The 12,482-nt window shown below is 36.7% G+C and overlaps 1 protein-coding gene across 2 annotated transcripts in view; it reads right to left on the bottom strand.

Moving 5' to 3' along the window:
• Positions 1 to 8,377: 8,377 nt before the first annotated feature.
• The window catches only part of LOC134660911 (protein apterous-like), a 125,325-nt gene continuing 121,220 nt past the window's right edge, over positions 8,378 to 12,482 (bottom strand). For both annotated transcript variants that reach the window (XM_063516787.1, XM_063516788.1), the window contains one exon: positions 8,378 to 8,657. In XM_063516787.1, coding sequence (XP_063372857.1) covers positions 8,451 to 8,657 — 207 coding nt within the window. In that variant the 3' untranslated portion in view covers positions 8,378 to 8,450. The remainder of the gene's footprint in view (positions 8,658 to 12,482) is intronic.

The raw sequence follows: 12,482 nt of genomic DNA, 5'->3' as shown, positions 1-12,482 counted from the left end.
ACAATTCCAACAACCCCAAACATTCCCATGGCCACCTCCTGTCTCCATCATCAGATCAGCTCCTTGTCATCACAGTATTGCATAGTCATCCGATTTATATATGTATGCAAAATGTATGCACACCTCCTCTCCTGGGATCTCCATCCCTCGGATTTTACGCATTTAGGACTAAATGAAGGTATTAAAACGATTTCCAGCTTGCTGGGAATGAATTCTTCGAAAAAAATCTAATTTTATTGGTCTAATATTGCGTAATATTAGCATTAAAAAAAAAACAAATACTAGCATCAGCACCCCAACCGTATAAACAACGATGTAACACGTAATTTTTTAACCAAACTCCCCCTATTTGTACTTCAGATTGACTCTATAAGCCGAGCCCTTATGATTTATTCCACCCTTCGCTGAATAAGGGCGTAAGTACACGGGACTGGCACTTACGTGGTCCGTTTTGTCCTTTACGACACAAAGGTTTGTTTGCACAAATAAAGTACATAGTTTTGTTTGTTGATACTTGCTGCTGATTATCAGATGTTTTGTAGTGCTCCCAAACTCGATGACGGCTTGAAAATGGAAATTATTCTATAAGTAGGTACTTACATATAAAAAAAACTATAGGTACTAGGTACCTAGTTCAAAATAGGCATATGGTCAAAAATGAATTCAAATATCTTTGTTTTAGTGGAAGTATTATTTGATTAACGCAATCTACGGCAAAAAACTTTCATAATTTGAGGGAAAAACTCAGAAAATAACATTGGTATTAATACTTAATTCAATATATATTATTAAAAACGGGTCACTCACGTATTTTAATTCGAAAACGCTCGATCGACGACGATCGATGACGTAGTGAGCTAGTGAGTATTGTGTGCAACCCATCATTTGACAATAATGCCGTAAACGAGGGTAGTTTCTCGCCCCGAAAGGTCCTGAGCGGGATTCAAACCCGGGACCTCCTGGTTCATAGGCAGGTTAATTGCCTCCTACCCTAGTCGTAGTGTACCCTGCCTATACGATGCAGAGAGTCTACCGCGAAAACCGAAATTCGCAAATTGCGGGGATCTTTCTCTTTTACTCCAATGAAGGCGTAATTAGAGTAACAGAGAATTTGCATACTTCTATTGTCGCGGTTATAGCCCAGGAGGTCCCGGGTTAGAAAAGGCGTTTATATGTGTGTTTAACACGAGTATTTGTTCCATTTATTCCTGAGTTGTGGATGTTATCTAATATCTATGTAGGGTGACAGCTATATTGTACACTCCTTACAAATCTGAAAGAAACAAGCCAATTGAAACCTTATAGAAGGCATAGACATATATGATAGAAGGCCAATAACTATATGAGCCACCCTATTTAAGTAGGTATATAATTATTTATCTAGTAAGTAATATGTATATCATCGCTTAGTGCCCATAGTATTAGCTTTGCTTGGGGCAAAGAGAATTTGAAATAGAGGCGGATTGTCAAAGTAAATTATGTAGCCACAGTAAATTTACTGCCATCTTTCGACAACATATTAAAACTGTTAGAACGCCATTTGACTTTGACCCTTATTCTTTCACTGATATGTGTTAATTTGTTAATTATTGATTTTTTTTTATGATATAGGAGGCAAACGAAAACAGACAGATCACCTGATGGTAAGCGATTACCGCCGCCCATGGATACCCGCAACACCAGAAGGGTTGTTAGTGCGTTGCCGGCCTAAATTAACGCCATCTACCGACAGTAGGCCAAAGGTATGGTGCAATCTTATCGAGAGATGGCGACAGTAACTCTCTATATAGGTACACTATATTCTCTTTGCTTGGGGCTAGGGCGATCTGGGTTCTGTCCCAAAATACTTATTCATTTATTTAACCTTCGGACCATAGTAAAGTTGTAGTACTCGGTTCGGTGGTTTTACCTTTTGGTTTAGGCGGAGTATGTTACAAGGTAAAATTATTTGAATGGTATTAGATCTCTTCCAGTATCAATGACTCTTAGTTATTACTTTATCTACGCTACTAGTAAACAAATATTTAACCCAAAAGTCACCGACGCATAGCCAGCGCCCAAATACCCCAAAGAAACCAGTAGCCAAACTCCAAAATAACGATCTGTCAGCGCGACGCGGCCCGCGGCCTCCGACTTATGCTGTATTAATTAAAACAATAAATTAAATGTACCACAAACCGCTGACTATACTTCAACCTTACTGTGAAAATAATAAGGTCTAAAGGTGGTGAGTTGGGTGCCGCTGTGACTCCGCTGGGTGGTCCGAGGATTTTTTCCGAAATACCGAACGTTATCAGTTCTCGGAACGCGATTTGGCGCGATTGCCGCCATTTTGCAAAATCTTTTTTTTTTTCGATTAGTGAACTTAAAAAATAGAATACCTAAATACTAACAGCGACATTTAGCTGACCATCGGTGGACATAAAGGATGACTCACGCTAGACCGGGCCGTGCCCGACCCGAGGCGTCCAACATATCATTTTCCCTCATGGCTGATCGGTGATCACGGGGTGCTTTCCATAGAAAACGAAGCGCCGGAAGCTCCGGCCCGGCCCCGTCCCGGTCTAGCGTGAAGTCATCCTTTAGGCGAGAGTCGGCTATATAGTATCGCTGTTAAATAGTACCATATCTAGATTTCCCATAAGTCCTAGTTTTCACGTGATTAAGACTAATCGAAAAAGAGCATTGATTTACGTATTGAACTTGTAGACCATAGTTGTATGTAGTAGGTACTGGGGCCCGTTTCTCAAAAGCTTGTAACTTGTAATACAAGCGGATGTCACTTTTTGACAGCTTTTATTAAAAAGGGACTTCCACTTGTATTACAAGTTACAATAAGCATTTGATAAACAGGGTACTGGTCTATATAGGTTTTACGGATATTTTTAATTTTTTTTTAAACAAGCAGCTTATAATTGTAGAATATGGATCCTTATGGGCAAATAATAGATTCCCCGTGAAAAATATGCTAAGGGCCACCCAGCAGCCAGCGCTATGGAAAATGGCGTCGCTCAGGTGCGCCAACGTTGCGTCGACCAGCAGAAGTACTTACTGTACAAATATGATCAAAATTATCTGATGAAACAACGCACCAAAATAATCTGATACTCTTGAATACCTACTCTTCCAAATTGATTTAGCGTTCAAATGAACCTGAAACAGTGTTATTTAAGGATGACTCACGCACTTTCTATGACGGCTGATCGGTGATCACGTGGTACTTTCCAAAGGAAACAACGCGCCGGAAGCTCCGGCCCGGACCCGGCCTGGTCGAGCGTGAGTCACCCTTTATTGCTGTACACACAGACACATAATAAGCAAACTGTGATATTGTGAACTACCTATTTTTTGCTACACCCTTTCCAGGGTCCATGTATGTAGTGATGGGTAGGACATCAATTTAAAATGAGTTTGTATGAGTACCTCATTTTCTAAAATGAGGTGTTACAATGTCTTACTTCAAATGAGGTGAGGTACTAGCATATTTTCAGCGTCGACTATTCCATTAATTCCAACGGCGACAAAAATATTTAATGTATATACATATTTATGTATTCATCACTTCCTTTATAAATAAATAAATAGTAACATTTAATTGGAGTGCAATTCTGGAGGTTAAGAATAGAACTTTTAGGAGAAAGATAATTTTAGAATCAAGTAAAATGAATAGAGGAGTGAAGTAAGACATTTTTGCGGTACGAAGTACTGCGACAAATTAACAAAATGAGTGGTACAAATGAGGTGCCTCACGAGTGAGCGACTCAACACTACATGTATGTAACATCTATACTATGGAATGCAAATAAAGATCTCTCTCTCTCACACATCTCGTTTTGTTAAGCTATTAGGGAATTTAGAATATTCAGATACTTTCGACGCATGTCACTTTCGATGATGTCTATGAAATAAAATGTTACCAAAATAATAAATGCCATATTGTAATTGGAATATTTTTATTAACAGACGTTATATTTTTTACAGTGAATAAATTACTGCTCTTGAAAATGTATAGGAAATTTAATGTCGTTATTTTTTTAGCTAATTGAAAAATTTGGTTCGCTCTATGTTCTAGAAGCCATCTATCTCACATTGAAACATTAGTTCAAACTTGTACTTAGTTCTAAAATATCTACGACATACGTAATGAACTGCAGTTCCCAATAGAACATATTGTAATATGAATTTTAAATTAACAAAACGTACGCAATACCTTTGGATATGACTGCCCTGCTTTTTATTACAAATCAATAGTGTTTATGACCAAATTCTGATTAGAAGCAATCAAATGGCTAGTTATGGGCGTCTACGTGTGCGTATACGTGCAAAAAATGCTGGCACACGCAAGCGGTGTGCCGTATATCATAAGGATCTGTATATTACAACGCGCACGTGCACGTTTACGCACAAGCGGCAAACGCATTCGGTGTGCACAGGCCTTTCATATCCCAAAGTTTTCAAAATCTAAAAAAATAACGGTCACTCTTGAATTTCCTGTATCTCTTGCCAGGTTGCGTCGTGTCGTGTGTGATGCCGATACTTATTTCACTAATCGATTACTGGTTATTTCGAGTCCTACCATAAATATCCTTGCGTATTATTAAATACACGGCTTATTCAAAATGGCGTAAGGGACAAGTTACATTATAATAACAAAACGGTGATGTTCAATGCATTTCCTTCGGAAATTGATTTATGTATGAAGTGTTGTAAAAAATAAATATTGATTATTTGTCCTTTACGCCATTCTAGATAAGCTCGTCGTAATGTACACTAATATTAAAACTATACAAAAAAGGAACTAATATCGTGTAGTTAGGTACACGCCGGTCATACTTGGCTTAACCTAACCTACAAAAAGATCCATCGAATGAGACATTTCCTGAATATCAGATGTTTCGGATTCTAGCACTGATCTAATGCTAACACAAATAACAGCCGACTACCTCGTACATGCCTGTTTAGACATTGTAACTGGGAACCTAGCCAAGATGACAAGCGTACATCGGCAAACGCCAAATTAATAGAAAATATGTATGGGTTGACACATTGTCATGGTACGAAAAGTCACGTAACTGTTTCCATACATTATTTAAGTTTTGATTGGCGTTTCCTATCAATAAGTGACATAATGGCTAGGCCCCCTGAGCTGTCAAAAGTCGACACACAACCTTGCTACTTACAACAAAAGGTCCAAATATTTATGACCTTCACTTATTATGCAACACGAGGTAGCGACGCTTTACAACTTATTTTTACGCTATGGAAATTCACATTTATCTACCGCTTAGCCTATCTTACGTTAAATATTAATTTTAAATGAATAAATAGTATATATTAATAAAAAAAACATTTCGTTCAGTTCACTGAAAAGGTTATTTAAAGTATAATACGTTGTTTCAAATATTGCTTCGTACGGATCATTTTGGACTCAAATTGCCTAATATGTACTACTTAATTTAAATATTAGTGCCTGTTTATACAACTAGTCATTTTTGTAACACATATACATATGTTAAGTTACTTTGTGTAGGGTAGATAATTAAAGTCCAAAATTCCTTACATCAGACTTCACCGAGCATCCGTCCAGTAACTGGACTTTAGTAGACATTTTATTCCACTCGAATAAAAACGACCCCAAAAACGCATTTCAAATACAATTTCGCCTCACTGTGTACTAGATGTTCATTTAAAACTTCTAATTTCGATTTCGTGCGCCAATTCAGGTAGCCATCAAATTATCTTACAGAAAGTAAGATAAGTAAACAGATACTAGTCTTTACAATAAACAGATTCATTTATAGACAGGTTTTATTGTAACTGACCCGATGTGGACGGATATCAAAATGTCCCGAGACTCATCGTCCACGTCCTAAGTACATCAACAGGCTATACCTACATCTAATTATAAATGTACTTACCCCTTTATTCATGTAACTCTCCAAGCCTCGATTAGTTAATTTATGTTTTATCCCTCTCTTACAAAAAAATAAGTCAAAATGACAGACAAACAATTACCACTGAAGCTTGTTTATGAATAAGGGGGTTGGTTAGTTGATTTTGTACATTGTGGCCTTCATTTGGGTCACTATTGGCTTGTTTCAGTTTATAGGACATGGCATAAGTTTATTGTGTAGGTATATATTGTCAACATTAAAACAAGCAATACTTGTGGATGTTTCCAACCTCAACATTTTTAGAAAACAAATTAGTCTAATTAAAATTGTATGTACTAATACATCATGAGTAGTACATTGTACCTTGACAGTATATTTTGATCTTATCCTAAACATGACATTGAAAATACAATCATACGTCATGTTGTTATTTCTGTTTAAATCTAACATTTTACAACCTTTTGAGATTCGTACCAAAGTCTACTAAAAGTAATGCGCCAAAATACAAAATAACAATATTAAGAAAAACAATCAGTTCTTCCAACAAAAGTTTTCGGAGTAAGTCAGACATCATTGTTGTCATGATAAGTAAATAGAAATAAAATAAATAAATAAATAAGCTACTACAAATGGAATAAGAATAATATTTGAAGTATCGTACAGTCTGCACAATACTTCAAATATTATTCGCTTAGCACCTTTGCATAGAAACTTCTATACAGAGGGGGTCATTTTTCTCTGCAGCTGACTAAATAAGCCAAAAGGCGCAAGTGCCTATACATTTAGGAAATATGAACGTCTATTATGCATTATTCAGCTGATAGTCTCATAAGTCTTAACACCTGAGGGAGATCTGTATTTTTTTAATTCATTTAAAAAAAGCATCGTTATTACATTTTTCACAAAATTTATTGTTTTTATCAGTTGCTTTGTTTAAAAAAAGTATCTATTTCGTATATTAAAAAAGTCCCGCCATGGTGCAGAGGATATGGAGATAATTTACTCTGAAGAAAATATATTAAGATATGAATAACAAAATACAAATCCTATAATCTTATAAGTATTTCCCTGTGGTGCTTACAACAATTGGCAAACTAGAGCTTTTTGGGATCAGTATTGGTGTCTCTAAAAAGCCCAAGAATTATTTAATAAATCATAATACTGTAATATTTAATTATGATCAACAAATACGACGAGATGTAATGTACACGATATACAGTGTGTAAATCCAATACGGAGAATAAATTAAACCAGATATAAAATTTATTCGTGTATAGTGCTGAGTCGCTCACTCGTGAGGCACCTCATTTGTACCACTCGTTTTGTTAATTTGTCGCAGTACTTCGTACCGCAAAAATGTCTTACTTCACTCCTCTATTCATTTTACTCATTTACTCGCGCGCATCACGGAACCTCCAGAATTGCACTCCAATTAAATATTACTATTTATTTATTTATAAAGGAAGTGATGAGCTGATGAGTGATGAATACATAAATATGTATATACATTAAAAAATGTTGTCGCTGTTGGAATTAATGGAATAGTCGACGCTGAAAATATGCTAGTACCTACACCTCATTTGAAGTAAGACATTGTAACACCTCATTTTAGAAAATGAGGTACTCATACAAACTCATTTTAAATTGATGTCCTACCCATCACTATTCGTGTAATCATTAATTAAGAAGTTTTTTTTATGTTACACTTTATGATCCCGTAATTATTATTAATCGCCAACAAGCGTTGACAGTTACTTAAAAAGCTCATATCTCGTAACTTGTGTGTTTCTTTACATTTGTGGGCCGAATAATTTTGTATGGTTAATATTTTCATTCAGAAGAAGGAGGAGGAGGCTGGCTCAACTGGTCTCTGCTAGAAAGAGCTGCTCGAGATCGCGACAAATGTAAGATTCTTCTGTGAGCCCTATGTCAAATTTTATATTAAAGGAAAAAATGGAAAAAGTTACGCTTCCGGCAGGACTTGAACCCGCATCCTCCACAATCCGTGTGTTGCTCTTAACCAATTGAGCTACGGAAGCCTACCAGGACCTCGCAAACCCTATCCCCCTATGTCCCTAATGAGGGATAACTGGAATGCATCATCATCATCATCATCAATATTTTATATTTTATAAAAAAATATCATATAAAATATTAGGTCCTATGCTAACCCACCGTTTAAATATTCGCCCGTATTGGATATACACACTGTATAAACTGCTGTACCGAAACAAAAGATCGTATTTCTGTATAAATTCTATACTAGGTATATGACTTTTTGCCTAGACGACTCAAATGGGCATGGGATGGGTGGCCTGTATAATTAAATCAAAAATGTCCTTTACGTCAATTTAGTTTTTATGATGTTTTCTTCGCCAAACTTTTGTTGTAAGTTTGTACCTGCATTTGGCAATGCAATTAAGATAAAGATTTAATTTGATAAAGAGTCTGAAAAACGTGATAATCGCTAATGCGTTTCTCTTGTTAAAAGTTCCTTGGTCACTCACAGGCAGTGTCTCACATTCACTAGTGCGCTCACAAAGCGCAAAACTGTGGCTATGGACAATCCATAGAGTTTGGGCTGGGGGGGCCGCCCATGACGCTGTAGGGGGGGCTGTGGGGCGGCAGAGACTGGATGGAGCCCATGGGGCCGTGGTACATGTCCATCTCGAGCGAGGCGTCGGGCGAGCACTTGTCGGCCATCTTGTTCTCCTGCTTGGTGACCATCCGCCGCCATTTCGCCCGCGCATTTTGGAACCAGACCTGCGGACAAAAACGCCTTGAGTCGTGTGAACAGCCTTATAAGGGAACTCGCTTGGCAGTAATCGCTTTCGCTTTATGAATGCCTGGTTGGCTGGTAAATTAATATCGCTTTATCAGATGTGCGGTACCTACCTACAAATAAAAATAATTATACATTAGGAATGGTAAAACCTATATGTAGCGAGGCCTTATACGCCAAAGGGTTAAAAAGAAATAAAACAACCATTTTACTCATATAATTTGTATTTATTGTGTTGTACATAATATATAGGTCTGCATTGTAATCATGTACATGAGTAGGATACTAATTCAAGCACTAAATAGCAAAAGGGTGAATCAACTTTTTTTTTTATTTTGTCCCATCATCCAGGCGACAATAGTAGCATAATAGCTTAATTTGAAGATTTATTTAAATGTACCACGTTCCACTAATATCATAATATGCTTATTATGGAAAGGGGTATAACTTCCATAAATATGTATATTTGGTTCTCTTCTTATGTATATTTGGTTATTTTATTTGAGTTTGAGTGACCCAGGCGCCCTTTACCACGGCAATGAGTAACAAGAAAAAGTTGATTCACCCACATACATAATTCTTTTAACAAGATCCAAAGCAGGAAGTAATGGTGCTCATTTGCTGTTATACAATGTTACACAACATCATGTGACAGGGACAACATAATAAAATACGGTCAATACTCTCATGCTGTCCCCGTCACACGATGATATGTTACACTTAGGTAATATCTGTTTTCTGATCTGCAAAAACTCAAAAAAGGGCGGTGTTATAATATTTGACGTCAATGTCTGTCTGTCTGTGGCATCGTATCTCTCAAACGGATGAACCGATTTCGTTGTGGTTTCGTTTTATGTGAAAGCGAGTTTCCCTGCGTTAGTTCTTAGCTATGTTTGATAGAAATCGATCCAGTTGTTTGAAGAGTATCAGCTCTTTTCCAAAATTATGTAAGACATTTTGGCATAAAATGTATTTTTTTTGGCATATTAGCCTTAGGGGGTTTGTAAAATTTTAATTTCATATCAGAACCAAGTTACAGACGGACAGACAGACGGACTTATGTGCCGACTACGGAAACATATAGATCCAAAAACTGAGAATGTTGATTAAAAAAAATCTTTACGAATAAATCTAGAAATCGCTCTTTTCTCATAAATTCTCGAAGCTGTGTATTTTTTACCGAAGAGATTATTTACGATCGAAAATTACATGAAAGTTACATACGTTTTATTACTTTTTCAATCGAACCGTAAACCCCATTCGATGCGTTTGGCAAATGGCGTAAGTCCATATAAGATTATAGGGACATACGCCAATAGTCATTGATAATTTATATGTATAAATGCGTCGTAATACATGTAATTATTATTAAATAAGTAATTTATTGGTGATGATCTGCTCCGTGCCCGTAACATTATTAACTCTATAATTTTATTATGTATGTAAAAAGTAAAAAAAAATCCGTTACAATAATTTGCTGACGCTGATAGTTAACGTGCTGTTATTAAACGACTGTTAAACAGTGTCGGTACATTTTACGATTGCATTTTACTAATTTTTACTGCTTTAACGTATGTAATTGAATAATTGAATAAAGATTTGATTAAGTACGGTATAGTAATTATTACAAGTGCAGATGCGACAGACTACTTTTACCAGCAGGACTATAACTAGAGAATATTATATAGGTACACATATTTGACATATTGTATTCTGCCATTTTTACCCATGTCAATATACCTAGTGTAGTTAGGTACTTAGTTTCCGCGTGCAATTTTTCACGGCATTCGATATAGGTACGATTATAAACTATATTTTTCTGTTGGCCCTCTTTTAATTCGAATTATACTTAATGCAGCGTCGTAACACAGAATCGCCAGTAATTTTCGCCGCGATGGAAGCCTCTTTGGAGCGATTACACATTGTCCGGTCCGATTCGGATACAAATAAAATGCCATTTGTTTTTTTTTCTGCATTTATTTAAGTACCTAATCGTTAAAAAATCTGATGGCAAATAAAATGTTAACCTAAAAAAAAGCGGCCAAGTGCGAGTCGGACTCGCCCATGGAGGGTTCCGTATTTAGGGGATTTATGACGTATTAAAAAAACTACTTACTAGATCTCGTTCAAACCAATTTTCGGTGGAAGTTTGCATGGTAAATATGGTAATGTACATCATATATTTTTTTTTAGTTTTATCATTCTCTTATTTTAGAAGTTACAGGGGGGGGAGACACACATTTTACCACTTTGGAAGTGTCTCTCGCGCAAACTATTCAGTTTAGAAAAAAATGATATTAGAAACCTCAATATCATTTTTGAAGACCTATCCATAGATACCCCACACGTATGCGTTTGATGAAAAAAAAATTTGAGTTTCAGTTCTAAGTATGGGGAACCCCCAAAATTTATTGTTTTTTAGGGTTCCGTACCCAAAGGGTAAAAACGGGACCCTATTACTAAGACTCCGCTGTCCGTCCGTCCGTCCGTCCGTCCGTCTGTCACCAGGCTGTATCTCACGAACCGTGATAGCTAGACAGTTGAAATTTTCACAGATGATGTATTTCTGTTGCCGCTATAACAACAAATACTAAAAGCAGAATAAAATAAACATTTAAGTGGGGCTCCCATACAACAAACGTGATTTTTGACCGAAGTTAAGCAACGTCGGGCGGGGTCAGTACTTGGATGGGTGACCGTTTTTTTGCTCTATTTTTTGTTGATGGTGCGGAATCCTCCGTGCACGAGTCAGACTCGCACTTGGCCGGTTTTTTTTATTTTTGTGTGAAAATCTTAATGCGGTTCACTGAATACATCTACTAACTAAGTTTCAACAGTATAGTTCTTATAGTTTCGGAAAAAAGTGGCTGTGACATACGTACGGACAGACAGACATGCAGAATCCATAAGGGTTCCATTTTTTGCCATTTGGCTACGGAACCCTAAAAAGGAGGAATTCATGCCATCCGATATCGGATTGGAACTTCCGATAATTACAGACATCATGTCGGGGCCGTGAGCTGTCGGACCGATAACTTTTGTTTGCTTGCGTAGGGTAGGTGCGTTAGTTTTCGTCTAGCTCTAGTTTTCGTCCACTTGACGAAATTCCAACATAAACCTACATTGCTGCATAAATGTGGACTTATTGCAATCCTATCGAAACAATATTAACTATCTACATAAAAATTATGTTTCGCAAGTAGAAAATTAAATATCAAAAATACTATAGTATTTTTAGTATAGTATTTTTTTATAGTTTTTTTTAAATAGTATTTTTTAGTATTTATAATTTGCTATTTATGTCAAGTAGACGAAAACTAGAGCATGGACGGAAACTCGCGCAATGAATGACTATATTAATAATTATTTGTGTAGTGTACGTGACAGGTGAAGTAGGTCCGGTGCGCCACAGAGATGGTTTAGGATCCGATATCAGGTCGGACGGTGTGAAACACTCTTAACCGGACTATCATCTCGTCCCAATTAGAGACGCGTGCGCAACGCAATCGGAGCGGCATTTAAAATACGGCTCGCGTATTAAACATGTTAACTTAGACGTAATTATCTTAATTTGTAATTAATACCTCATTTGAATTTATAAGGAGCTTGTTCACTTTTTAATTTGCTCGGAGAATTTCCTTGGTTTCGGTTCTGCATTCCGTGCACGCTCACTGACAGACATAATTGCGTTGATTCACATTACAGTTATCTCTAACATATCAAAACCTATAAAATATTATCAGTAAAAAATGGAATCTGGATCGGACAGATAGGGTTCAGTTTAGACTGTCCTTTTTCTTGCTAAG

This window comes from Cydia amplana, chromosome Z (assembly GCF_948474715.1).
Source record: "Cydia amplana chromosome Z, ilCydAmpl1.1, whole genome shotgun sequence".
In the NCBI taxonomy this organism is placed as follows: Eukaryota; Metazoa; Arthropoda; class Insecta; order Lepidoptera; family Tortricidae; genus Cydia; species Cydia amplana.
Note: the sequence above shows the minus strand (reverse complement) of the source record. Positions and strands in the feature narration are given on the sequence as shown.